This window comes from Coturnix japonica, chromosome 5 (genome assembly GCF_054131305.1).
Source record: "Coturnix japonica strain WE chromosome 5, WE-NBRP24, whole genome shotgun sequence".
NCBI classification, from domain to species: domain Eukaryota; kingdom Metazoa; phylum Chordata; class Aves; order Galliformes; family Phasianidae; genus Coturnix; species Coturnix japonica.
The window spans coordinates 7,610,104-7,635,511 of NC_140667.1; the positions used below are offsets into that span (position 1 = coordinate 7,610,104).

At 37.6% G+C, this 25,408-nt stretch overlaps 1 protein-coding gene and 1 long non-coding RNA gene across 2 annotated transcripts; both read right to left on the minus strand.

Annotated features, from left to right (window-relative positions):
• Window positions 1-1,119: 1,119 nt before the first annotated feature.
• Window positions 1,120-17,752, minus strand: CAT (catalase). Its single transcript, XM_015863594.2, has 13 exons — window positions 17,507-17,752; window positions 13,762-13,933; window positions 12,514-12,624; window positions 11,564-11,694; window positions 10,801-10,905; window positions 9,490-9,615; window positions 8,344-8,535; window positions 7,647-7,799; window positions 6,700-6,838; window positions 5,163-5,293; window positions 4,442-4,549; window positions 3,745-3,831; window positions 1,120-3,309 (listed from the first exon to the last, which is right to left on the minus strand). Exons 1-13 carry the CDS (start codon window positions 17,570-17,572, stop codon window positions 3,244-3,246), a joined length of 1,587 nt encoding a protein of 528 aa, XP_015719080.1. The 5' UTR covers window positions 17,573-17,752; the 3' UTR covers window positions 1,120-3,243.
• Window positions 17,753-18,221: 469 nt separating this feature from the next.
• LOC146760641 (uncharacterized) lies at window positions 18,222-19,985 on the minus strand. The gene is made up of 3 exons (XR_014946967.1): window positions 19,882-19,985; window positions 18,740-18,818; window positions 18,222-18,327 (listed from the first exon to the last, which is right to left on the minus strand). It is a non-coding gene; the product is annotated as an uncharacterized LOC146760641 (long non-coding RNA).
• Window positions 19,986-25,408: the final 5,423 nt, after the last annotated feature.

Genomic DNA, 25,408 nt, shown 5'->3' on the forward strand with positions numbered 1-25,408 from the left:
ACTAGATGTTTCCTTGGTCCTCCTCACGACCCAGAGCTTAGTTTTACTCTGACTAGACGCCGTTCAAAGTTTTAGCCTAACCTCTACTCTAAAATAGTACAAACTGCAGCACAATTTATTAACTACAATCATTTGTTCAGACTGCCTTTATCTGTCCATGCCACTGAGGTTAAGGAACAGCTGTTTGTGTTAAACATTTTATTAAAACCACCATGAGTGCTGTGTCATAATGCCCTTTCTAACTCACGATCAATAGATGTGTTTAGCCACTATTTTGCTAAGGTTATCTTACAGCATGTATGAGGCACGCAGTTCACAGAATCACAGGGATTGGAAGAGACCTCAAGAGTTTCAGTTTATCCATGAGTTCCTTGCTGACCCAGCAGGCCTCTTGCCACATTTCCCTGATTTCTTACTCTTAGGGATGCACTGATCTTGAATATGGAATAAAGTGCTATTTAAGTGCCAACCAGTCCTCCCAGGCCCCACTTACCTTCTAACACTCTAGTCCATGGGATACCTCCAGGTGCATCTTTGAAAAAGTCAGAGCTGGCTCTCCTGAAGTCCAGGGCAGCAATTCTATTCACTGCTTTGTTTCTTCCACACAAAATCTGAAACTCCACCATCTTGCAGTCTCTGCATCCCATGCTTCCCCCCAACCACCACTACTGTGACCAGCTTTTCCTGATTAGTAATAACAAGGTAGCACACCCCTCCTTATCAGCCCCTCTCACCACCTGTCTCAGAAAGTTATCATCAACACACTGCAGGAACCACCTGGACCTTGCATGCCTGGCCATACTGCAACAAATATCAGGCATGGTGAAGCTACTTCCAGATGCTTGTAAAAGGCGTCATCCACTTGCTCCCCCTGATCAGGCAGCCTATACTACACACCCACAACATTATCACCTATGTTAGCTTGCCTCTCAATTCTTACCTGTAAGTTCTCCACTTGTTCACCATTCCCCTGCAAGTGGCGCTTAATATGCTGTAGTTGAGGTCTCACGTAAAGAGTAACTCCACCACCTTGCCAGCCTGCCTTTTCAAATTAACAAATTCATACTTACATTTAAAATAAACTGATTGAATAGATGCTCACAAAAGAGGCAACATGTGGCTAAGAAGTTTTTAATTGTTTTATTTCAGAAATAAAAAGCAACATAATCTGTTTACCAGAGATCACAAAAAATTACAGACTAAGTCTTGCTCACTCTTTCCCAAAACTCATTCAGATTCTCTGTGCCAGCAAGAAAAACTCCTGCCCATTTATGCACCTTTCATTTCCCACCAGCCTGACCACAGAACTGCCCAGACAAACCCCAGGGTAAAACAGACCGTCGTTCAGTATCATTTTACTTTATCACATAGATCTTTTTTCACAACAGGTTAGCATGTAAATTAATTGGAGTAGCTTTCTACAATGTTTTTAGTTAACTTTATCAATTTATTTTTTTTAATCTGTCCGTATCATTTCACATAAACCAATTCATGCTTGAAATCTAAATCCAGAAGTACACCTACTCTAAATACAATTCAAAGCAGATCTGCAAATGCACCAACTGTTGAAACTAGTATAATATTTGCTTAAAAGGTAGTATCTCAGCTCTGAAATCATTTATCATCATTCATGCTTCCTCCAATCCAAATGCTAGTGAAGCAATACTGGCAGGCAAACAAGGCAAGGATATATTTCAAATTGAGGGCAATGTTGCATAACTAAGATATAGACTGATTACATATATGCATCGATCTTACTCTCTGGTAAGGGAAGAGGGAGAAGTAACAGGCAGAATTATTAATACTTGCTGGAAAGATAGATGCATGGCAAATTGCTTAATGTGTGCAGTTAGAAAACCATTTTTACTCTATTAGGAGTAGCTTAGATGTGTAATAAGTATGACAAATTTTTATTCTAAATTTCAGCCATCTGTTTGAACACTAGTTACCCCATAACTGGGTGATACTTTCACGTTAATTAAGAAAAAACACTTGTTGAGATTTTGGCCTCTAGAAAAAAAATAGCTTAAGCCATGGCTTTGTTGTATGAACACACTGTGTATAGCTAAAATACAAACACTTATGTCTCAGTTCATAAAGTACTATTAAAGGTCATACTCCAAAACCGCAGATAAAATGTCAATATGCTAAAGAAACTCCTTTGAACTATAAGAATAAAGAATACATCTTAATCCAAATGGTTTCAATTTCTTTATGTACTAATTAACTAAATTGCAAACAGTGCACAACATACCAGCATGCCTAAAATCAGGTGTTATCCCTTTTATTCCAGTAAAGATACATGCATATTCATACAAACATACCGTTTTCAATTAGACTTTAATTCTGAAAACCAGCTCTGGCTTAAGCAACAAACAACAACATCAGATTACAGCAGTGAAATAACTTTAGGAGCTATTGGGAATAATTTAAAGCACCTAAGCTTGTAAGTCAATGTATTCAGAGGTTAATACTCCACACATTTGGAAAATCAATGTTTATCAATTTAAATTCTTGTAAATAAGAAAAAACATTTTTCACCCCTTACAGAAGTAACTGCCCTCACTGTCTCCCTGAGATCAGTTATCTCTGACACCACTTTAATAAGTAGAGATTTATTACCTTCAATAAGCGTTTGGAATGAAAATTACATATATGAGATAAGCTTCCTATTCAGACTCATTTTTGACAACAGGAATTAAGAAATAACCAGTATTTTACCAGAACTAGTGCATAGGTATTGTTTTAATTCAGGAAGACGAAAATGAAATTGAAAAGGAAGAGCCTACAAATACACACAGGTAACTACTTTACTAGAAATACTAAGTAATCTCAGCTTTTTAACATGAACAAGTTTATCCATAAGGATAATCACAGTATCAGTATTTAAGTCCTATTGTGCAATTTAACCAGAGAAATTTTTAAATTTAAAAAAAAAAAAGAAAAAAAAAAAAGGAATAGAACTTTAAATTATGTTTTCTCTTGGAAATGAAAACTTTGTAATTAGTTTCCTTGAAAACACCATGTTTTTAGCAAGCAGTAAAGCACTAGTGTTGAAAGGCACTAGGATTGTTAGCTTGTGTTACTTACTGTTTCCAGTACAGATACAGGCACTTGAAAGCTTAATAAATCAAGCCTGTAAAAAATTTGTGAGGAATTCTGCTACATTCAATAACATTTTCAACAGGATGTCCTGCAGTTGTATGGACGCAAAACTCATATGGTAATTCTCTGTAGCACACTTTACAAGTTGGATCTCTCTTTGGCAGACACACGAGAAGTGGCTTGTGCGTATGTCCTAATTACATCCTAGAAAGTAATACAAGAAAAATATTCAGAGCAAATTCCATTAAAGCAGTCACAGAAATTGCAGGGAAAAAAGAAGTACAATTGAGCAACAATATCTTATTCTGTGTAGTCAGACAAGTCCCATTAAAGTGTCTTTTATACCACTACAGAAAACAGAAAATAATTTGGTATGAAGAATCAACCTGAACACCTTGCAAAGCATTTACACTTATTTTTCAAGCCTTTGAAAAGTAACTAACTACACTGAATTTAATGTTGATTAACCAATAATTTTGTTGTAGAACGATGTTCCCTCATTTTGTAATTCCACAAGCACCGACTTCTCCCATTTAAAATCAAATGCGAGTTAAAATAGATTCTTCATTCTGGTAAACATATGAATAAAACTAAAATATTTGGTTCAACAAAATTCAGCAACACAAGTCATTAGCGCACCTTTTTCCCACTTTCAGCATTGTATTTGTCCAGCAGTGCCTGAATACGCGCACCATAGTCAGGATGAACATCAGTGAAGTTTTTCACCTAAACAGGAAGACAACATAAAATGCAATAACTTTATTTCTCCATTTGAGACATTCTTTGACATTTCCCCTATTCTGTGCTCTATCATCTGAATACAGAAGGAAGAACAGAGGGATGGAAAAATATTTTCAAAACTAACAGTCATATTCTCGGCTACCAGAAAGGAGTAATGAACACAATGGATCATTGTTTCTATAATGATATATAAAAGGCCTGTCCTGAATTTAAATAAAACTCAACTAGGAAAAAGCTCTAGACCCACCCTGAAACTCACCATCTCTTCCTTAACTAGAGGAAAACGTTACATTGACAGTCATCTGATTTTTAAGTGTCAAAGTAAACCAGACAACATCCCTGATGTTCAGCTTACTTCTAATTTTTCTCATTGGGAATAAGTCCTTCTAACACATTCTACATTATTTATACATATTCACACATTAAAATGTTCTGCTTGCAATTCCTGTATAAGAAAGAAAAGTCCACAAATTATCTAGAAGCAGTATTCCTTATCTTCATTTCCAGGCACACAGTGCTACTTTGGCAAAGTTGCTAGACTGCCTGGCAGAGTGTGGAAAAAAGATCGAAGACTGAAAGAAAACAGACTACTTACAGCTCTCTTCTGAATGAAAAGTTGAGCATCTTTAAGATGATCAGCGATGTTTTTACACAGCCTTTGGCGTTCATCCTCTTTCAACACTTTGAGATAGAAGTCTCGCACCTTAAAATTAGAAAAGAAATTATTTTGACATTTCCAAAAGCAAGTCATTCAACCAGCAGCAGCCTGATATTTAGCTATTATTTCTTTGATAATAAAGAATCCTACCTATAGTAGAGCAATATTTAAATTCACCTCCATATGCAACCAATTTTTGCTGCTCCCACTACTCCCCCCCCCCCCCCACCCTCCCTCCCCAAGAAAATCTGCTAACAACCCTTGCCATTCCTAGCTTAAAATCACTAATGCTTACCTAGTTAACAAAAACAAATATGTACTGTTGCACCCCAGATTAAGAAACTGGAGCTCATTACATTACGTGCACATTCTAGTTTTGGTATCTGCATAGACCAGTTGCAGGAAAAAACTACATATGAATGCTCAGAAAATGATGTCAGAGTTCTACGAGAACTCATTAGTGGTTCTGTCAGCAAGAACTCAGTTATTAATCATTATTAAGCTGTACAGACATCTTCCAAAATTTTATAAGCGCTTCATCTCAGGTTAGCCAAAATGCATCAAAGGTATTCATGTTTGATTGATCCTTATTAATATCATTCATACAGCCTATATGCTCATCTTCTGCAATAAGCAGAAGTCCCTTTATGCATCATACCTGAGACACATTATCTTCATCTGCGCTACTGAAACGCTGCACATCTCCTGAAACACACATGCGGCTCTCCTTCAAAGCAGGCTGATCTTCTGGACCAGTAAAGCTATTTGGATAATAGTTTGGGGCACCACCTGAAGAGAGAACACAAAAAATAGCAAGAAAAATAAAATAAATAATCTAAAAACCAATTACCCAATTTTGATTCACCTTCTTGAAAGCAGTTACCCACATACAGTTATCAACAGCAGCATTCTTCTAGCCAACATTTAAAAAACATTTAGTACAAGAAGAATTTACATGGATCTCAGGATTAAAAAACAAACTGCTTTGTTTCAAAAATTAGGAGTCCCAGCCACTTCCTCTACACCATTGCTCAGAATTTTAATAAAGTCATGGGAATCATTCAAGATTTTAATCCAAGTGCAATGAAAACATACTTCTGCCGGCTTACTTGAAATCTTGTTGAATTTGACCCTTACACAGTTTATTTTAAACACAATGAACTTACAAAGCTTCTTAGAAGCAGGAGCTGCTTTCAAGTTCCTGTTTTCCAACACTTTCACTTCCTCCTTCATGAAGTTTTATTCATAGCCCAGAGGAATACGTGGTTTTGGCATGAATCGGAGCTCAAGTACATACTTGCTTATTTTTAGATACAAGTCAGTCAACAGTGGGCAAACACTAGCACAATGTATCACACAGTAGAGGTGAATCTTTAATTCTAGCCTTGGGATTTACATTTCTGCCTTTCAGTTTCATGGAAACCAGGGGGGGGAAAAAAAAAAATGCAGATACAGACTTCTTAAAAGATTTGGGCTTTAATTTTTAGAGCAGATTTTTGCCTACCAGTACAAACAAAGAAACAGTAATTAACTTGTGAAACCATTTCTCAGGCATATTGAATATTAAATAATTAGTATTTTAGAACTTCTCGATTCAAACTGTTTCAATAAGTTTGTCCCTAGAAGCCTGTAAATGAACAAATTAGGGACATTAATGAATTCACATGACTGGCCACATTCTCCTGCAAACCCCCTTTCTGTAGATGACCTGTCTGTAAGCTTTTCAATCAAGTGAAGCTTAACATGTGTTTTAAAGCTTCTAAATAAAACTATTCTTACATGACTTCAAATACGCTTCCCACACAAATGTTGAAATGAGGTCCAGTTTTCTGGATTAATGAAAGAGATATAGAGCCATTATATGTATGCATATACAGCTTGTATGCATGCATACAATGTACAGTGTGCGGGCACTCAAATTGCAAATGAATATTTTTCACAAGTGACAAATACACACAAAATCTGAAAACCTAAATTGGAACAATCAGCTTCTTGATACAAGCCAGAAGTTGTAGTAACCAACATACACATACTTTTAAATTAGTAAAAAAGACATATGTTAACATAGTAATGTTTCTCACTGTGAAACAAGGAAGTAAAATAAAAACTGTTTAGAAAATATCTTTAATCTCCTGTGAAAATAAAAAGCTGCAGTACCTTCAAAAATAGCATATTTTAAGGATTTCTATTAGTACCTTGGTTGTCAGACACACACATGGGCCCGTCCCTCTGGTAATTGGCCACGCGAGCCCTGTAGGGGCAGTTCACAGGAATTTGCAGATAGTTTGGTCCCAGACGATGTCTGTGAGTGTCAGGATATGCAAAAAGACGACCCTAAAACACGCATCACAAACATTAAGAAAAGCTCTTTCAGCAAGTAGCAGGTACCCGGTATATCCCAATTAAAACCATGATACACTAAATAGTAAAAGGCAGAAGATGGTTTCCTACGCATATTTATATATCCCTGACATCACTTAAAGCACATTCAAAGTGAAACAGACAGAAACTGACTTCACAAAATTACCTGTGGAAAAACAGCATGCAGAGTTGTGTTTACACAACTTGGTATTTGTTACCAATTACCAACAAGATTTGTTTCAGAACACTAACACTATACCGACATAGGAGTTACATGTCTAAAACTGAAAAACACCACAGCGGTGCTAAACATTAAGGAACAATATCAGTATTTTCTCACTTGTAAGCAATTTTTATATTTAAGTTTAGATTTAAATTTAAGATTAGTTCTCTCTGTATTTCAGAGCATTTGAAGTCCACTTCTCACACTCAAGAGTTCCTAATTCCAAACTATTCTATAAAAGTTTAAGTAAGCAAGCACTGTTACTAAGGCCTTACACAATTCCTCTTGTCAGACCAATAGATTTTGTAGCAAGAAGTTACTGCAGATGCCCTCTAAATTTTGGATTTTCCATTCCTTCAGTTGTTTCCATTCTGTTAATATCTAAACACTGGATAAGCATATCAACAAATTGTGATCATTTAAAGACAAAAAAAAAACCAAAACAGTTGCTTTCTATCTGTCAAGTTATTTTACTGCTGTTACATAAAGTGACTACAATGCTTACATAAACAAAACATGAGATTTCACCCAAGGAGTACTGCACAAACAGTAGATTACCTGCAACATCTTATCAGGACTAGGTTCAATACCAGGTGGCATGTTACTAGGATCATATGCCATCTGTTCCACCTCCGTAAAGTAATTGACAGGATTCCTGTTCAAGACAATCTTGCCCACCGGAATGAGAGGGTAGTCACTATGTGGCCAAATCTATAAGAGAAAATGCATGCATTAAAATAAATGTAATCAGTATTATGCAGCTTAAGTAACAAAACAGGCAATTGCTGCTTAATAAAGTCTCAACTGAGAGAAAATACATTATTGAATTATTTCTTACTTCACTAACAGACATTTTGAGGAATTTGTCCTTTGAAATTCATATGGAGCATTTGTGCAAAATTATTGCTTCATGGCATAATCCCAGCACATGATTGCTTAAATGAAATACCCACAGGCACTTGAAGAGATGCCTAGGAATGCAGCATTGTATGTGGAACTGGTAGCATGATGGTTTTCTGCTACTAAGAAAAAGCAACTGGATAAACTAGCCTTACTTTCGTCATGCTGCAGTTTCAAGGTCAGAAATATTTAGACATCTGGGGAGAGCAATATTTGAGAAAAAAAAAGTGAATGTATATTGCTACCTTCCAAAGTGCCATTCTTTGGGACAGCAAATGGAAGTCTGACATAAAACAAGACCAACATCAAGACGACAAAATGCAACTGTTTCAGCAAGGAAGAACAACAGAGATACCTTAGTCAAATCAAAAGGATTAAATGGGAACCTCTCTGCTTCTTCAAAAGTCATAACTTGAATGTAGAAAGACCAGGAAGGATAGTTTCCATTGGCTATGGCGTTGTAAAGATCACGAATTCCATAATCAGGATCAGTAGCAGCCAGCCTCCCTGCTTCTTCAACAGAAAGATTTTTGATGCCCTGATCGGTCTAAAAGGAACAAAAGCAGTAGAACCAGGTATGACATGCAGAAATTAAAGGAAATAAACAATAATAACAACAACGTGTTTTAACAAGACCCAAGAACTAAAAGCATGACTGTCCCAGTCTACAGTAATACCAGTCTGGGTAGCAATACAGCTGGCTACCAGGTAAAAGTGAGTTCTCTTATAAAACAGAAATAAATGTAATGCTATACTACATACAAACAAACATGAAAATATGATCTCTACCAATCATAAGGCGAAGATATTTCTCCTTTCCCCCCATAGGATGGGGTGCTCCTCTACTGCCCCATCATATCATCTCTTCCCACAGATCACGTGCCAAAATAAACTGACGGAAAGTTAGCAAATACTGAAAGTCCAAGATTCATATAGAATCTGTCTTTTTAGATATTCTTCTGAAATTTCTTTCTTCTGAAATTTCTCTGACATCCTCAACAGGAACTATAGTGCCATTTTAATAATCATCTGACAACTCAAGGACTAAAAGCTGCTATGCAGTTCCTCTTAGTTTAGAATAATGGTTTCTCAAGCCTTGCTTCAGGGGTAAGCAGCCAGGCTCCACTAACTGAAGTTTAACAAGTTAGGCAGCTCCACTGTCTTTAAAACAGGGAAGTTGTTTGCAAGTGGGATGTGCTACTGAGTTACTTCCCAACAAAGTAGGAAAGTTCTACAAGTTTCAGCCACAGAGATCTCAGAAAGAGGATTATACTCTTTGTCCTTGCATACGTCAGTGTAGTAGTTCTACAGAACATCCTCTACATATATTAAATGCATGCAATCGATTTGAAATGACGCGCACACAATATATATTAAGTATATGCACTAAGTAACTATCTTCTGAATTAAAGTAGAAGTAAAATACAGAGCATTCAGACAATCTTCAAGTGGAATTTAGCATAAATTCTACTTCCAATAGTTAAGTGGAGAAAAAGCACACCTTAACATGGAATTTGCAGTAAACAGCTCCCCCACTAGCATTAACAAGTTTAAAAGTATGAGATCCATATCCATTCATGTGACGATATCCATCAGGAATACCACGATCACTATATGTGAAAGACACCTAAAGAGAAGAATCCAACAATATTAGCTCATTTAACAGCTCAATTAAACAACCACTTGAAAGTAGGTCACTTATTATATGATATACATCACTGTAAATATTTAGTATTAAATATTCTATCAACATCCTAGAGAAATTTATGTTTCTAATAAACTAAGACTTCTTAGATTTTGCACATGTGTAAGGGTGGCTAATATAAAGATGTTAACAAAGATTATGGTGTAGATATTCAAAAGTTGTTAGCAAAGGAAAACTCACCAATGTCAATGCCTTGACCAGAAAGCTGAGGCAGTCTCCACTGGGGAGCAATCTCCAAAAGATGCTGCCTCAGTGGTGGTCAGCCCTTAAATGAGGTCTTAGAGGAGGTGGAGTTGAGGTTCACCCCTTCCGGGAGCACAGCTAGATTACTCTCACCTGTGCTCCCGCAACTGACCCTACACTTGCCTCAGCTGATTAATCAGAGGTTCAGGCTGTGATTACCAGTTTCCCATACAGAATGCAACAAGGATTCAAAGAGTTACACCCACTTTAAATATTAAAGGAAAAATACATCAACTTAGTGATAATGCTGTAATTTTCTCTATAACACAGAGCAAAAAAAGCATAGATATTTAAATAGAAATAAGATTTTCTATAAAATAAAGAACATCTGAAATTTTAAGTCCTAAATAACAAACCCCTAAGTGTCTTTAGGCAACAAACATAGCACCAACATTACTCAGAATGCTGTTTTTCTTCAGGTTTACAATCAAACAATGCTTGTCGTATCTCTATTCCCAAGCAGTAGTAACTGGAAAACTACTATATGAAACCATCTCATTTTAAAAAACACAACTGCATTTCAATTTTCTTTAGCTTTTCATATAGCATTCTTTTTCATATGCTGACACTAATATACAGGCTCATTGTTAATCAGCTCTCCCATGGGCTTAGTATTAAGGAAACATACAAACATTCTTTCCATCTCTATGTAAAATATGACCACAGAAATGAGATAAATCTAACTTTTTCATACTCTTTTAAAGAAAAAAGGCAAAACTAGAAGAAAGTGCTAAAAACCTCAATATCAAAGGTATTAAAGGCCTTTGAACTCTACTGTGCCTAAAATATTATGTAGGCTTCCAGAAAAAAAGTTTCAGTTAAAAACATGCTGCTGTAATATGAAATTCAAGAAGAGAAACTTACTTGATGCAAAGACTCAGGGCGAAGACTCAAGAAGTCCCATACCATATCTGGATCCTTCAGATGAGTCTGAGGGTTCCTCTTCTGGCTATGGATGAAGGATGGAAACTAATTTGCCCAGGGAAGAAAGGGAAGAGAGGAAAAAACAAGTTTTATTTCATATCCCCAAATACATGGTATATAATAAACCAAACCTTGTATAAAACAAGATTGGCAGCTTTAGTCAACGTTTTTAGCTATGAAAGGAACAAAACACTGGAGAAATAGAAAGCTTTAAGAAAAATCTTCTATTGAATTTTACTTCCTGCAATCAGATTTGTTACTCTAATTTTACTGATTTGACTATGAAAGCAGAATATTTACCATTAGAATAAACAGAATGTTCAAAGACAGAAAATGCTTTCAACTTCTGTCCAATGAAAGGCAAACACTCTTAACTTTGCATATGAACACTAATGAAGCTGATCAAACTGGAAAGTTAAAACCACTATTTGTTTACTTGCGGGCTGTGATCCTGTAGGATGTGCACTAGCAATAACTAGGCATGATTGCTATTAAAGTAACAATATAAGTAATAAAGTACTTGCTTTTTTTTTTTTTTTTTTTTAGCATCACCTTACCAAGCCAAAACAATTTTGGAACACCTAATGGATAGAACTTAAAAAGTATGTCAAAACAACTTTTGCTTCACAGTAAAGCAAGAACAAGGTATGAAAAAACTTTGGGTCTCTTCCACAAAATACCATCATCTTCAGTGCTTACTCACCAACATTGCATCCCGAATAAAGAAGATAGGAGTATTATTTCCTACAAGGTCCCAGTTACCTTCTTCTGTATAGAATTTCATTGCAAAGCCTCGAGGGTCACGAACTGTATCAGCTGACCCAGACTCCCCAGCTTGAAGAAACACAAACATATGGAATTGTTATGATAAGTAACCAAAGAATAAAACTAAGATACTAAGAAAATGGTTTTTGTTGTTGCTTGGTTCTAACTAAAATCTATTGCATTCCAAGAATGTTTTGCATACTTGCAATAATACTTCAGGGAGCGTCTGAAGCAACTGAATTAACTAAAAGTACATTATTATATCAAATCCCGTTTTGAAAGCTCTCACTTGGAGAACAGCAATCTAAGTAATGTACCCAATGAAAATGCAGCTTCTTACAGAAGACTTGTAATGCTTCATTAACCCCTTGCTTTATCCAAAGTAATCTTTTCAGCAGGTGAATTTATACCACAGAAACAGTATCTGCCACATGTCAGCAAGTGTTCTGGAGGCATTCAGCAACTATTAATGTTAGCCATCATTAGGAACTAGGAGATTTCAGGCTTTCAAATTTAAAGAGTAAAGCTGCTGTTTTAAAGTGTTGACCATGATCCCTCCAGAAACAAAGCTTTCCATAAGAACCAGAAATAGTACAGACCACCCTTTCTTTCACTTTCAAGTGGAAAAAAGTACCCACAGTGGGCTGGTGCCTGGTGCTACAAGGCGTAGAACTAGTTTGCTACTGTTTAAGGTCTTAAAAATTAAATAAAATTCACAGAGGAGGGATTTGGTACCAAAACATCTAAAATATCTTAAGGACAACATAATTGCTCTGTAACTCCAACACTGATATCAGTGCTAACTATGGGATATATAGATATAGATTTTATATCATACATACACACACATATATATAAAAATAAAGATACATAATTTTAAAGCCTTACCAACAGTGGAGAACCTTATAGCAATTGGGGTTTTTTTTCCAATGTGTTCAAACACTTTTGCCTTGCAGTACTTGGTAATATCATGAGTCACTTCAAAATAGCCAAAGGCACCTGAAGAAATATAGTTTCAAAACATCAGATCTACATAATTTCCTTCCACTCATACCACATATTATTCAATTATGGTTAAACACACAACATTAAGTAAAAAACAAGCAAACAAATATGAAAATACAATGGCTTAAAATCTATGCACTAAACCACCAATTTGTTTGTACAGATAAAAATTTACAACACACAAAATCCAGTCTTTGCACTGTGCGCTTCCCCGCCCCCATCTTAACAGACTGCTAACAGCTCCTGGCAGCAGTACAGATCTCACTTCTACTCTACATAATAATAAACAGTAACTCTTTGAGTGCTCTTCTGCCAAGATTTTATACATTCACCTCAGAGGAAGATAAGTATTTGTTTGATCTTGGTAACTGTTTCAGAATCAATGATCTGTCTTTAAACAAGACAAAGCAACACAGTTCTCTCTACCCTACCAAAGAGAACCTTTTCTACAGATTTCTATTACAAGATTCAGTCCCATATTTAATTGTTTTAGAGCAACGTTCAACAGAAACCAGTGGTGTCAGTTCTATGTGACTTTTTTTCTAGTTCAAGTATTAAAGATCAACTATCTTTGGCAGACAGATACGTCAGGTATTAAAAAGTTTTTGATCAAAAAAACACAGAAACAAATACTAAAACACAGATGCTTAATACATCCTTGCAGAGAAGAGTAGTTGGAAGGAACAGACAAATGAAGCAGAGAGTACAGTGAATAGTACAATATATAAAAGAAATCAAAGGGCTATAATTACATTTTTATATTTTTTAATAGTTTCAGTGCTTTAAATTTCAGCTTTGACCCTTCGCATAATGACTGGTATAAATTTAATCTAGTACTGCAGACTTATAGCACTTTATCTATTTATTATAATTGAATTACGACAGGTACTTTTTGTGGTTGGCTGTATTTGTGGTTTCTTGTTTGTTTTTAAATTTCACACAGTTGATCCATTTACCTTGGATCAAAAATCTACACATAGTTTTTCTAAACCAGGCCTTACCTGCCGCTCTCATTGTTGTTAATTAAATGATAGATTATAATCCAATTCAGTCCAACTGTAATGATACACCAACTAAAAAGCTTCTTAAAACATGATCCCACAGGGAGAAAATTACACTTATAAAACATACCTGCTCCTTTTGCATGTACAACTCTTTCAGGAATCCTCTCTCTGTCAAAATGAGCCATCTCATCAGTGAAAACAACATCTTGAACAAGAAGAGGTCCTCGTGGCCCGACTGTCATAACATTAAGCTTATCTCCTATTGGATTGCCAGCAGCAGTGGTCAAGGCATCTGGCTTCTGAAAGGAAGAAAATCACTATCAACACTAGAAATTGAAAGTCCTCTATCTAAACCACATAATGTATGTATCTGTTTAACTATTGTGTCACAGGACACCCAAAAAAGCGTGTATCATGGTTTCAGCTAAGTTTTCTTCATAGGGGCTTATGTGATGCCATGGATTTTTGAGGAAAGCACTGACAGCAGGTTGATGTTTCAGTTGTTGTACAGCAGTGCTTACTCAGAGCAAGTACTTCTTTTAAAAACAAACTTCTCATGCTGCTCTGCCAGCAGACTGGGGTGCACAAGGACCAGGGAAGGGATCCAGACAGTACAGCTGATCCAGATTGACAAAGGAGACATCTCATACCACATAGCATCATGCTCTACAATACAAGCCACAGTAAAAGTGGAAATGAAGCTGTTTGTCCTCCCAGAGAACCATTACACGCAATGAGCTCTGCTTTCCTAAAGCAGCTGAACATCTGATAGCCAATGGGAAGTAGTAAGTGAATTCCTTGTTTAGCTTTGCTCACACACATGACTTTTGCCTTACCTAGCAAACCAACAACAATTTCGCTTTTCCAGTTTCCCATCCCATTCAGGGAGAGAAAGCAAGTGGCTCTGTGGTGCAGGGCTGCCCACTTGTGACATACCATAACTCCATCTTTTCAGCCACCCAAAGTGGGGCATAAAGGCTTCAAGCTGATGACAGATTTGAAAGGAACAGCACTAGATCCAGATATATAGATGCTTCAGCTGTTTAGCTGCTAACAGGGCTTACTTGACTTACTGCATGGTAGGAGTTTGGTGCTCGTTAGTGGTTGCTTTTGCTTCTGCCATTTGCTCTACTCCTTATCAGTTTATTTTACTGTGTTTGTGAACATTCTGATAACAGCTACAGCCTGGGCTGGACAGGCCAGGACACCAGAATGAACTCTACTCAGAGTGATTGTCAAGGAGGTGGTGGAATTGCCATCCCTGGTAGTGCTTAGGAATTATCTGGATGAAGAGCTACAAGATATGGTTTAATGGCTTGCCATAGCAATAGTAACAGAAGGATGGTTGGACTAGATGATCTTATCTTGTAGGCCTTTTCCAGCCCTGTGATTCTATGACTGTGCCCTGCAGATGAGCCCACGTGAGAGTACATACAGCCTGAAGCATCTGTGGCCATGGGGAAGTCTGCACCACAGCAGATACACCTTGCAGCATCTGTGGATAAGACCCTGTGAAAGTACCTCAAAGCAACTGTACACAACACAGCAGGCAATGTCAGAAGCAATCTCTGAAGGGACTGAGGCTCATTGAAAAGGCCACACCACAGCAGGTACAAAGTGACTGTGGATAAGTCAGTGCCACAGGATGTATGCTCCTGAAGAGGCTACACCCTGTTAATAAGCTCAAAGCAGAACAGGCAGACCTCAAAGCACCTATGGTGCTGGATAAGTCTACAACATAGCAGACAGACATCTGAAGGGACTGTGGCTCACAGTAAGGTCAGGTGGAAGCACATACAGCTCCAAGGGACTAATAGACAGTAGGCAAGCCCAGGCTTGAGCAAAAGCAAGGAGAAAAGCTCATTACAAGTTAAATTGTATAGTCTGGTTTGAAAGGAATGAAGGTGGAAACTGTAACAGACACAGCTTTAAATTGTTGCAATCTATGGGTTGAGTTTTGTGTTACAGTTAAGTCCAACAGCAGGAATCACTCAAACCAAAGGAGTGCAGAGCTGTACTTGCACAGAGCCATAGACTTTCTTCTTTCTCATGTTACCCTGACAGCAGGAGCTGGGAAGACACAGCTAGGACAGCTGACCCACACTGACCAGAAGGATGTCACACACCATCTGCTCGCCAAAGAGAAGCAAAGGAATGAAGTCCTTGCTCTGCTTTGCTTGCACATACAGCTTCTGCTTTACCCAGTAATCTGTCTTCTTACCAACCCATGAGTTCTTGCACTTTCACCTTTCCAGTTCTTTCCCCCATATCACCTGCAGAGTGAACAAGTGGTTGCATCTGCTGGAATTCTGCAGCACATTCAGTCTATACTTCCAGTTCCTTAAATACATTATAAATATATATAAGCTTTTTTCCTACTGGTGTGTATATCTGCACTACATATAAATACACCACTCTAAAGATGCCAGTGCTATTTTACTGAGTACTGCAGAAAACACAACAAGAAAAGGAACATTAAACCAGCATTAAAGGAGCATTAAATAGATGCTTTAATTAAAACATTATCTCTAGTTTGTCAAGGGAAAAAAATATTTCTACTGATTCTCATACCTATACCTTGCTCAGTTTTCAATCAAATAAAAGGTTTCACTGCTTGCTTTGAGAAGCCACCTGTTCAGACTGCATAGCCCTGCTTATCCTTTCCAAATTGTACGAAGCTCAGCTGTAGGACTGCAACCCATATACCTACAACTAGGAGTATAAACACTTTCAACTGGCAGGATATATATAGTCACCTTTGTTTCTGGATAATGGCATGCAGGGCATACAAAACAACTTCCATCTCTGTGAGGTGAGAGAAGGAAAACCACATTAGCTTTAAGAGAACTCCCAGACTACTTCTGGAGTTGAGTTTGCCTGTGTTTTCAAACGGTTGGAAGCTGCATAAAGTCAAAGCCTTAAGAGATAAACACGCAGATTTGAAGCACAGAAAAGAAAGAAACAAAGCCAGGAGGATTTTAGCCACAGCTGTTGTAAACACTATGCATCAAAGTGCGTTCTTCCAGGCATTACTGATACTTTGCACCTTATATATGTTACTTTAAAATTCTAATAAGTCACCCCTACCTTCTCTCCTGAGGTCTCATGACTCCTTATGAAACACAGACTCCGTGTTACCTCCCAATCTTCACATTAACTTTGGCCTATATTTAAATGCTGTTTCATTACAGAAAAGCTGGCACTAATACAAAAGGCATTAGCTGCACTACATGAAAATACTATAAAACATGGTGGAATATGATGAAGCAACAACCGATCGTGGGAATGTCGCCTATATAGAGTGCTGTTTAGAACAGAAAACAGTCAACAGATAACTATGAGCAGTGGGAACTATGGCAGCCACCCATGTTTAGTAAGGCAGCCGTTCTATTCAATCAGTAGGAGTGTTTAACACCATATACATATTTCTGTCAGCAGATACCAAGCAGCAAACTGGCACAGGGGTTCGCTGAAAGGGAACGGCAGCCAACTGGTGCAACATTTACAACCTCAGCCAAGCACTCTGGCACACACTCTGTCTTTGGAAGGCAGAGTCCTATATAGTTGTTTACGTGATTTCAACCCACCTTTCACCCCAAATCCACCCCCTAACCCTTCTTTCACCGAGTTCTCCGCTGTAATAACAGGACACTCGATCCCAGCCAGCCCTCCGCATAAGCAGCTCATTGCTGGGCATCGATCAGCCCCAGCCGTGCCCAGTGTCCGTGCCAGCAGCACCGGCGCCCGGCTGGCAGCCACCCCTCCTGGCCGAGGGCACCTCGCCCTGACCGTGCCCGGCGCACAACAGCCGGTGGGGCCGGCTGGCAGCTCTCCGCAGCCCCGCTCTCTCCCATCATAGACCCCAACGATACCTGCGAGCCTCGCTGGCTTTGCCACTGCTTGAGCTGATCCGACGCGACGTCCCGTCCGTCAGCCATTTTGTAAGCTTAGGAGACCCCCGAGCAGGAAGGGCGTTGCGGAGCTACAGAAGCACGATCAGAACCGGCTGCTAAGAACAGACTCACAACCGCCAACCTCAACGAGCCAACCCAACCGAACTCCGCTGTGCCAACGAGTAGCGGGAGCGACCGCACCCACGGTACCTACCCCAACGCTGCGCCCACCCCCTCGCCTTCCCGACCAATAGCCCCGAATCCAGCGGGCAGAACAAGCTCTAAATGGCTGAGAGAAACGTCAGTCAGGAGAGACGGACCCCCCCTCCCCAACCCCTCCCCCATGGGTGTCAGAAAGGACACCCATATTTCCAATATTTTTCAGCCATTTCCAAGAAGATACAGTGATCCTATCAGACACTCATTCAGACTTAAATACTAATCTCCTCAGAAAGCTTGTATGTTTTTAAGATAACTTCTGCATATAAAAACAAATAAAAAGTTCTTCTCGTGGATACTTAACATTAGGAGAGCATCTATGCGCTTGTTAAAGTCAAGCAACTTTAATATGATTTTGCTTAACCAGCAAAATGGGGGAAATGTAGATATTATGAAAAGCTTTTGTTTGCTTTTCCTTTAAAGTTTAACGTTTTCTGTAAACAAACGTGTGTATATAAGCTTGTTTGATACAAACCTGCTTCAGAATAAGAGTAACTTTAAAAGAAGTTCTCCTCTCTCCAATAAAACCTCCTTGTTATGGTTTTAATGCTAGAGAAAAACACATAGATCTATGTGCATACCTGTATGTGTACAAAAAGAACAAGAGGAGATGAATTATTGGCTTGTAAAATATGCCAAAATACAAGAAAAAGCATCTGACACATATTTTCATAAATGTTTCTTCTTTAGTTTCATTAAAACTAAGGAAATGCATTTTATAAGAAAGGTTATATCCAAGACTAAGTTAAACTTAAAGCAAGTATTTTTATCTCAATGTTATGGAAATACAGACTGTTTTTTCAGTAAGGAAAGTGGTGAATACCAGTTTAAATTCCACAAGTATCTTGCTGTGGATACGTTAATTTATTTCCTCCCCCCTTCCATTATGATATATGATTCCCGAGGCATTTCATTTGCCTGGGAAAGCCTCCTGTTATATATGTATTATGTAAACAAACTTCAAACAATTCCAAATTAATCATCTTTGTTTACCTGGGGAGACCGGTTCTCTGTTGTTCTGTGTTTTTCTGAGACATAATCCAAACCACACTTCATTTTTAACTGAGATTTTCTGAAATTACCAGTCACAATAGTTTAACATTAGTAATTTTTTTCTATATATAAAGGGAATTTAAGCATGAATGAGCTAATCACATAGTCAGTTTCTTCTCCCAACTCCTAATGATACTCAACATTCTTACTCAAACTTAACATCTTATAGGGAATCCAAATCATCATCTAGAGATGAGGCTTGGTTTTATTTTCCACCTGAACTTACTTTACGCATCTTTGTGTCTTGCAATTTCTCAATTTGCATAAGCAGTACTTCTGATCATCACTGTCAAGAAGTTGTTTCACATTTAGTGCTGAAAAGAAAGCTGCAGTGTAATTCTAGAGATAACTAAAATAAAAGCAGTCATAGAATAAGAAACTCAGCTCTTTTAATATGTTGAGGCTCTCAAACACATATTTAGTTGGATATCTCAGTACTCTATTTTTATTCTTAGAAACGTAATAAAATCATATTCCACATCACGTAAATCATATAAAAACAATTTTATTGTATTAACATGTTTTCTTGTCTTTGATTTTCAAGTTAAACATCAAAGAGTAAGCTTACAAATGTTTGCCTGCATTTATTCTCTGTATTGTTAGCAGGACTGTATGAAGCATCTATTTAATTATCAATGAAAAACGTATTTTGCAACTTGCTTTAGCCCTTTCATATTTCATTCTTAGTAAGAAGAGACTTAAAGCTGAACACAGTAATGATTTCTACTATTGTTAAAATCAGAAGCTCTTAATCTTTTAAATGGGTCACCCATCCAGAATGACTTGTGCTTTGAATTAGTCAAGTGCCTAATTGGTTTGCTGGATGTTTGCAGGTATTAATACAGATGCTTGGTGTAACAGAGACCTTGATACAATAGTAATTTTATATGATGGCTTAATTCTGTAGCAAGAACAGGATTTTTTGTACCAGGAATAACACTACACCTGTTAGCAAGTGAAAATAAAAGAGTAGGCCAAAATCAAAGAATGTCATCATTTAACATCACAAATATGTTGTTACATAAGCATAGTTATTTAACACGGAAAATGGTTATAATACTCTAAAAGCCATAGCTACCTACCTTTATTACATGACTCTGAGTACTGCTGTGCAAGACGTGAACCAAATGAAAGAAGCTGCATATATACCCAATAAAGCCAACATTACTTATTATTTGAACATTCTATCTATCTGGAAAGAAAAACCCACATTATTGGTATTCTGAGTGACTGATGTTCACGTTGTGAGGTGAATAGCACCAGTAGTGATTACTGTAGGCAGGCATAGTCACAGCGTGTCAGTTTTCAGTTAATTTTCATACTAAAACTATTTTAAAACTTATCATTTGGTCACATGGCCCTTGACAGTGAATTCTGATTGTTTTTCTGTGGATAGTCATGAATATGACTGGAAGAAACAATACTGTGATCATCTGAAGTTTATGGGGGAAAAAAAGATAATAAACCAGCCAGTGGAATGCCAGCAAATGATTCAGATTTGCTGTAACAAATCAACACTGGAAAACAAGAGGGGGCTGAGAAGACTGTACCAAGAATTTATAAGGGATGAGTAAGTAAATGTGGCTGCCTTTAAAACCAGTAGGGAAGTAACTAGAAATTATATGATCTAGTCACCAAGTCAAAATTATGATACCGTAGGGACCTATGTTAGAAATCTAAGTAGCATTTAGGTGTCTAAAGAAAGCCTGGATTCATTTCTTTAAGTAAGCTGTGAGTCTCTGTGAGCAGAGATACACCAAAAGATTTCCATTGCACATGACTAGCACAGTAGGGATATGAGATTTGTTTGCTAGAGTGTCACATAAACATTTCACATATATAATAATCTGATGTGCTGACTTGACGGTTCCATTTCTCATGGAATCACCCAGAGGTAATTGCTGCAGATTTCTAGCGCAGAGAATACCAGTCACGATTCCATTACAGATAATTCTAACATGAATATAATCTACTTATACTGTTCTCTTTCAACTTTTTGTCCTAAAAACACAAATACACTCTAAGATATTTCATGGAAACTAGCTGGTCACTCTGATTCATTTTCACTGCCTTTAAAGTAGCTCATCAGTTGATGCTGAGCATAACTCATTTTTTAAGGTAGTTTCAATGAATTGTGGAAGAAACGCACTTTCTAAAATCTGCTTTATTGAAGAGAAAGAATGGTGGCTGTCTCTTTAGTCACCCTATTTAAAAGGGCTAACAGCAATAGATGTAAGATTGTGAGGTTTACCCCCTTGAGATGGTTGCAAATAAGAACCAAGGGAATAATTAATCCTAGGGTACTAACACACTAATTAGTGTTCTTTGAAGAGATAGGAGTTTTAGGTTCTCAGTTCCTTTGAAAATCTTTTTTTATTCTGGTGTGAATTTTTCTCTTTTCCCCTATCTTAAGTAGCTGTCATTCTCAGTATATTTTGCATAATAATAGGAGGGAGGAAGCTAAGGATGGAATACTGGGAAAAAGTCTGCATACCATCTGCTTACATATCTTAATTTTGACAATAAAATAGAACACAAAAAAAATTACAGGGTTCTTACGAGATTCAAAGAAGCAAGTCAGAGTGAAACACAGCAGTGTTAGTAGGGTATTAGATAAAAATAAAATTGCTCTTCTAGCCTGGAATAATTGGTTCATCACAGTGTCTGCCATATGGCCAGCAGCTTGCTGATACCCTTTGCTCCAGCTGTCTTGTGTAATGGCAGCGTTTGAGTCATTCTCATAAAAGCAGCTTTTCATATTGACTAGTTACGTATCATTATGAGTTGCAAAGATAGCCTTTTTTTGTTGTTGTTTAAGATTCTAACAATTGCCAGGGGCTACTTCTGATATCTGCTGAAGTAGAATAAAAGGCTTAATAAAAGTAGAATAAAAGCCTTTGACTGCTCAAGCTACAGATGAATGCATGCAAAATGAACAGAGGTCATTGTTTGCTTTCCTTTGAGTTTAGTTCTCTTCCATAAGACTGACCTGAGTTATCTATGGCTTTCTGTGGTTCTCTATAAGGAAAATTTATCGCCTCATATTGGTAAGTTGAATTAGAGTTTATTACTAATAAACTAAAAAATGAAAACGCTTCAGTAACTACAGCAGTCTTCACAGCATTCATGTAAGCATTGGGATCATCCAAAAAACATCCAGGTTTTAAAGTGTATGGAGAGTTATGTTTTAAAAGCATGATCTGTTTTATAAAAGTTATTGGTAGGCAAAATAATTACTTTGACACATAAGCACAGAACTTTCTTGTTTCATGACATTCAAGAAGTGGTGGAAAGGACCTTGTAGTTATAATAAATAATTGGAGTGGGGTTGTGTTTACTGTTCCCCCCAGTGGTTGAATCTAAGATACAAGTTGGATTATACTGATAAGTTTCTAGCTACTAATTCTCTTAATGCACCATGGAAACACATTTAGAAAATAGAGGTTTACAAGCCATTTACAATACCAGGAAAATCACCACATAGAGATACAAATCACAGAATCACACAGAATCATAGAATGACCCGGGTTGGAAGGGACCTCAAGGATCATGTAGTTCCAACCCCCCTGCCTAGCAGGGCCACCAAACATACACGTGAATGAAATGCACATTAACTGTTGTTACAAACCATTGTTTCTTTTGTCACAACAACAACCGGAAAAAAGACTCCAGTGTAAAATGGCTCAAATAAAGTTTTAAAGTTGTGCCACCTAAGTCCGTTTTTCACACTCAAAGCAAAGCTGGATTAGAAAACAGCTTTCAGCTTAGATTTCAGCTAAATAAGCTTGTGTCCAGTTATAGCAAAAAGGATGTAGTACCTTCAATTTAAATGCTCAAATATCTTAGAAAAGCAACACTGGGGATGCATGTGTAACATCCATTCAGTACTTTGCATGTATTATAGTAGTAATGATATTTGATAATCATACATATGTGTATGCATATATACAGTATGTCTTACAGTCATCATTAATTACATGAGCACATCTCTCTCTTTCTCCCATTATATTGAAAAACGGGGAGAGAAATTCTCTCGAGTTCTGACATGTCTTGCCAGAGTAGAGGCTGCAGGAGGAATTCCAATGTGAATTCAATTTACCCACAGCATCCCTCAGATCATACATTTTCTGAAGTGCCTGCCTTTAGGGACTGAGTTTACCAAGTATTGGCTTCTAGCCGGAAACCAAAAGAATTCCAAAGAAGCAGAAGGACTAACAATAAATGAACACCACTAAAAAACTTGAACTATTTAGTAAAGCAAAATTTACAGTGATGCAGTGAACACACACACAAAGAACGTGAATTATCCTATTTATGGCTTTTAACAGAAAGAAAGACATTGTAGTACTGTGAGTGGATAAGATATAATATAATAAACACCAGTGGGTGACTAGCATGCTGATAATATTGAAGCATTTTCCTATGGATGGGAGAGCCCTATATTTTAAGGCATTTGAACAAGGAGGTTTTTGTTGTAAACCAGTTCTAATTACTTATCCTGTGACATCCACCCAACATTCATCATTCAGTTTCATCATTTTGCCAGCCTCTGATACATCTCTTGTTCATCCTTTCATTGAATTCTTATGGGTCCCATTATTCAGAATCCTGGCACCAGCCCTGCTCTTACTGAATCATAGAGACTGTTCTCCTGGTTGTTTTTTCTTTTTTTTTCCCTTCAGGACAGGTTAACTGAGATGTGCTATACATATAGGATATATACAGCACTGTGAGACTTCTATTATAGATGATGTGTCACAGGTATATCCTCCCAGTGACGCAGGTGGAAAAAAAGGAGTTGGTGATTATCTACTTATTGCCTACAGAGTATATTTCAGCCTGAGTGGCAATAACAGAATGGCCTATGCCAGTGATCTCCCTGTTGGGAGAATGCTCCTGTGCTATTATGAAGTGGTACAGAGTAAAAAGATTTGCTGAAACTCTTACAGAACCTTTGAGAAAGAAACAACCTCTTACTCTGTAAGCAGTGGTGAGAAGTGACATTTCAAATCTAAGAAAATTAAAGGAGCATATATGTACATTTTCTGTAGCACAAGTTAAAGAACTCATGTTATTTAGTATATAGGAGTACTGTATGCACTTCTGTCAAGACTATCAGTTGCAAGGTAACTGTACAGCACCTCATGAACTGGCACTGGAACTGGCATCTCTTCCTTTTCTGGCTGATACGGACTTAAGATAGGAAACTAATTACCTATAGGAAGGAATGTATAGGAGAAAATCTGATAGCTGACAGCTCTTTCAAGTACAAGTGTTATTATTACCATAGAGGAGACCAGCACCACAGGAAGAGAGACCAAAACCTTGCAGACTCCTAAGCTCTCTTAAGATACATCACAATTTTAATCAGCCAAAAGAAGAGATTGTGACCACACTAGATACAGTAGGACGCACATTCTGTAAAGAAACTGCTCTGCCAAGTGCCCATGCATTTCCATGCACTTATGTTCAGCTTCACTGAAACCTTTTCTGTACAGACCAGAAAATACAGCGCAGCCTGGGTGCAACCCTCATTTCACCCACACATCCTATGAAACCAACACCAACATCATGGAATGCAGTTTATAGAAGCTATTTGACAGCGTCAGTGTGGTGAAGTGCCAGTCATTGCTCCTCCTGTCTTTTCCTACTGATGTTTTCCTGTACACTTCCTATCAAAACTCCACCCCTCCCTTTCCAAGATTCCTAATTTCAGAACATATACTCTCATGGTCCTGTCACTCTAACAGACTCTTTGAGCCACATACAGCATACCAGCATGGATGGCAGAGAGAAAAATCCAGGCATTAGAAAACATGTAGTGTAAAACGGAGTAGGCACTATTGACATTTTAGTGCAGGACAGCCTCAGAAAGCAGACAGAGATGCAACAGTTTAGCACTTGTACAGCCCAGGATTTCCATTTCTGATTGGGATACTATATACCAGGTGACAGATATGCTCACACACCATAGAAGATTCTGATTTACTCCTTCTACAGAGGACATTCAAAGTACCTGCATACACATGAGTTAATCAACAGTGAGCACAGGAAGGCTCATTGGACATAGTATTAGACTGTGTCTAATCATTAGATTGTTAGTGGACTGTGTAGTGACTACCAGATCCACAATAGACAAGAACATACGCTGCTAACCACCTCAAAGGCATGCTCCAACTCAAAGCAAAACACCTGAAAGTATCACAAAGTTTTTGATTCACTCTTCATTGAGGATAAGTTAAAGCAGTAAAGTCCCATTAGCACATTGTACATTTCATAATATGCATCAGCTTGCTTTTCCTTTTTGGTTCCTGAACCAAAAGAGGTGCTACCTCACCCAGAAGTAGGGAGCAGGGAAAGAAACCAGACCTCTATCTCAAACTTTCTATTTATAAAGTCAGAATCTTCATTACTATGCAGTTCAAATGTTATTCCAAGCAATACTTGCAACTGTGCTAAGCAGTTACATATGCAAGGTATTGTACACTTGTTGACTACTCCGTGAGGCAGGGCACATTGTGTTTATAGTGCCATATCACAGAATGTGATCTATATGAAACTGTGCCACATGCAGCATCTCATCAGTGTTCATGGGCAGCCCCATTATGT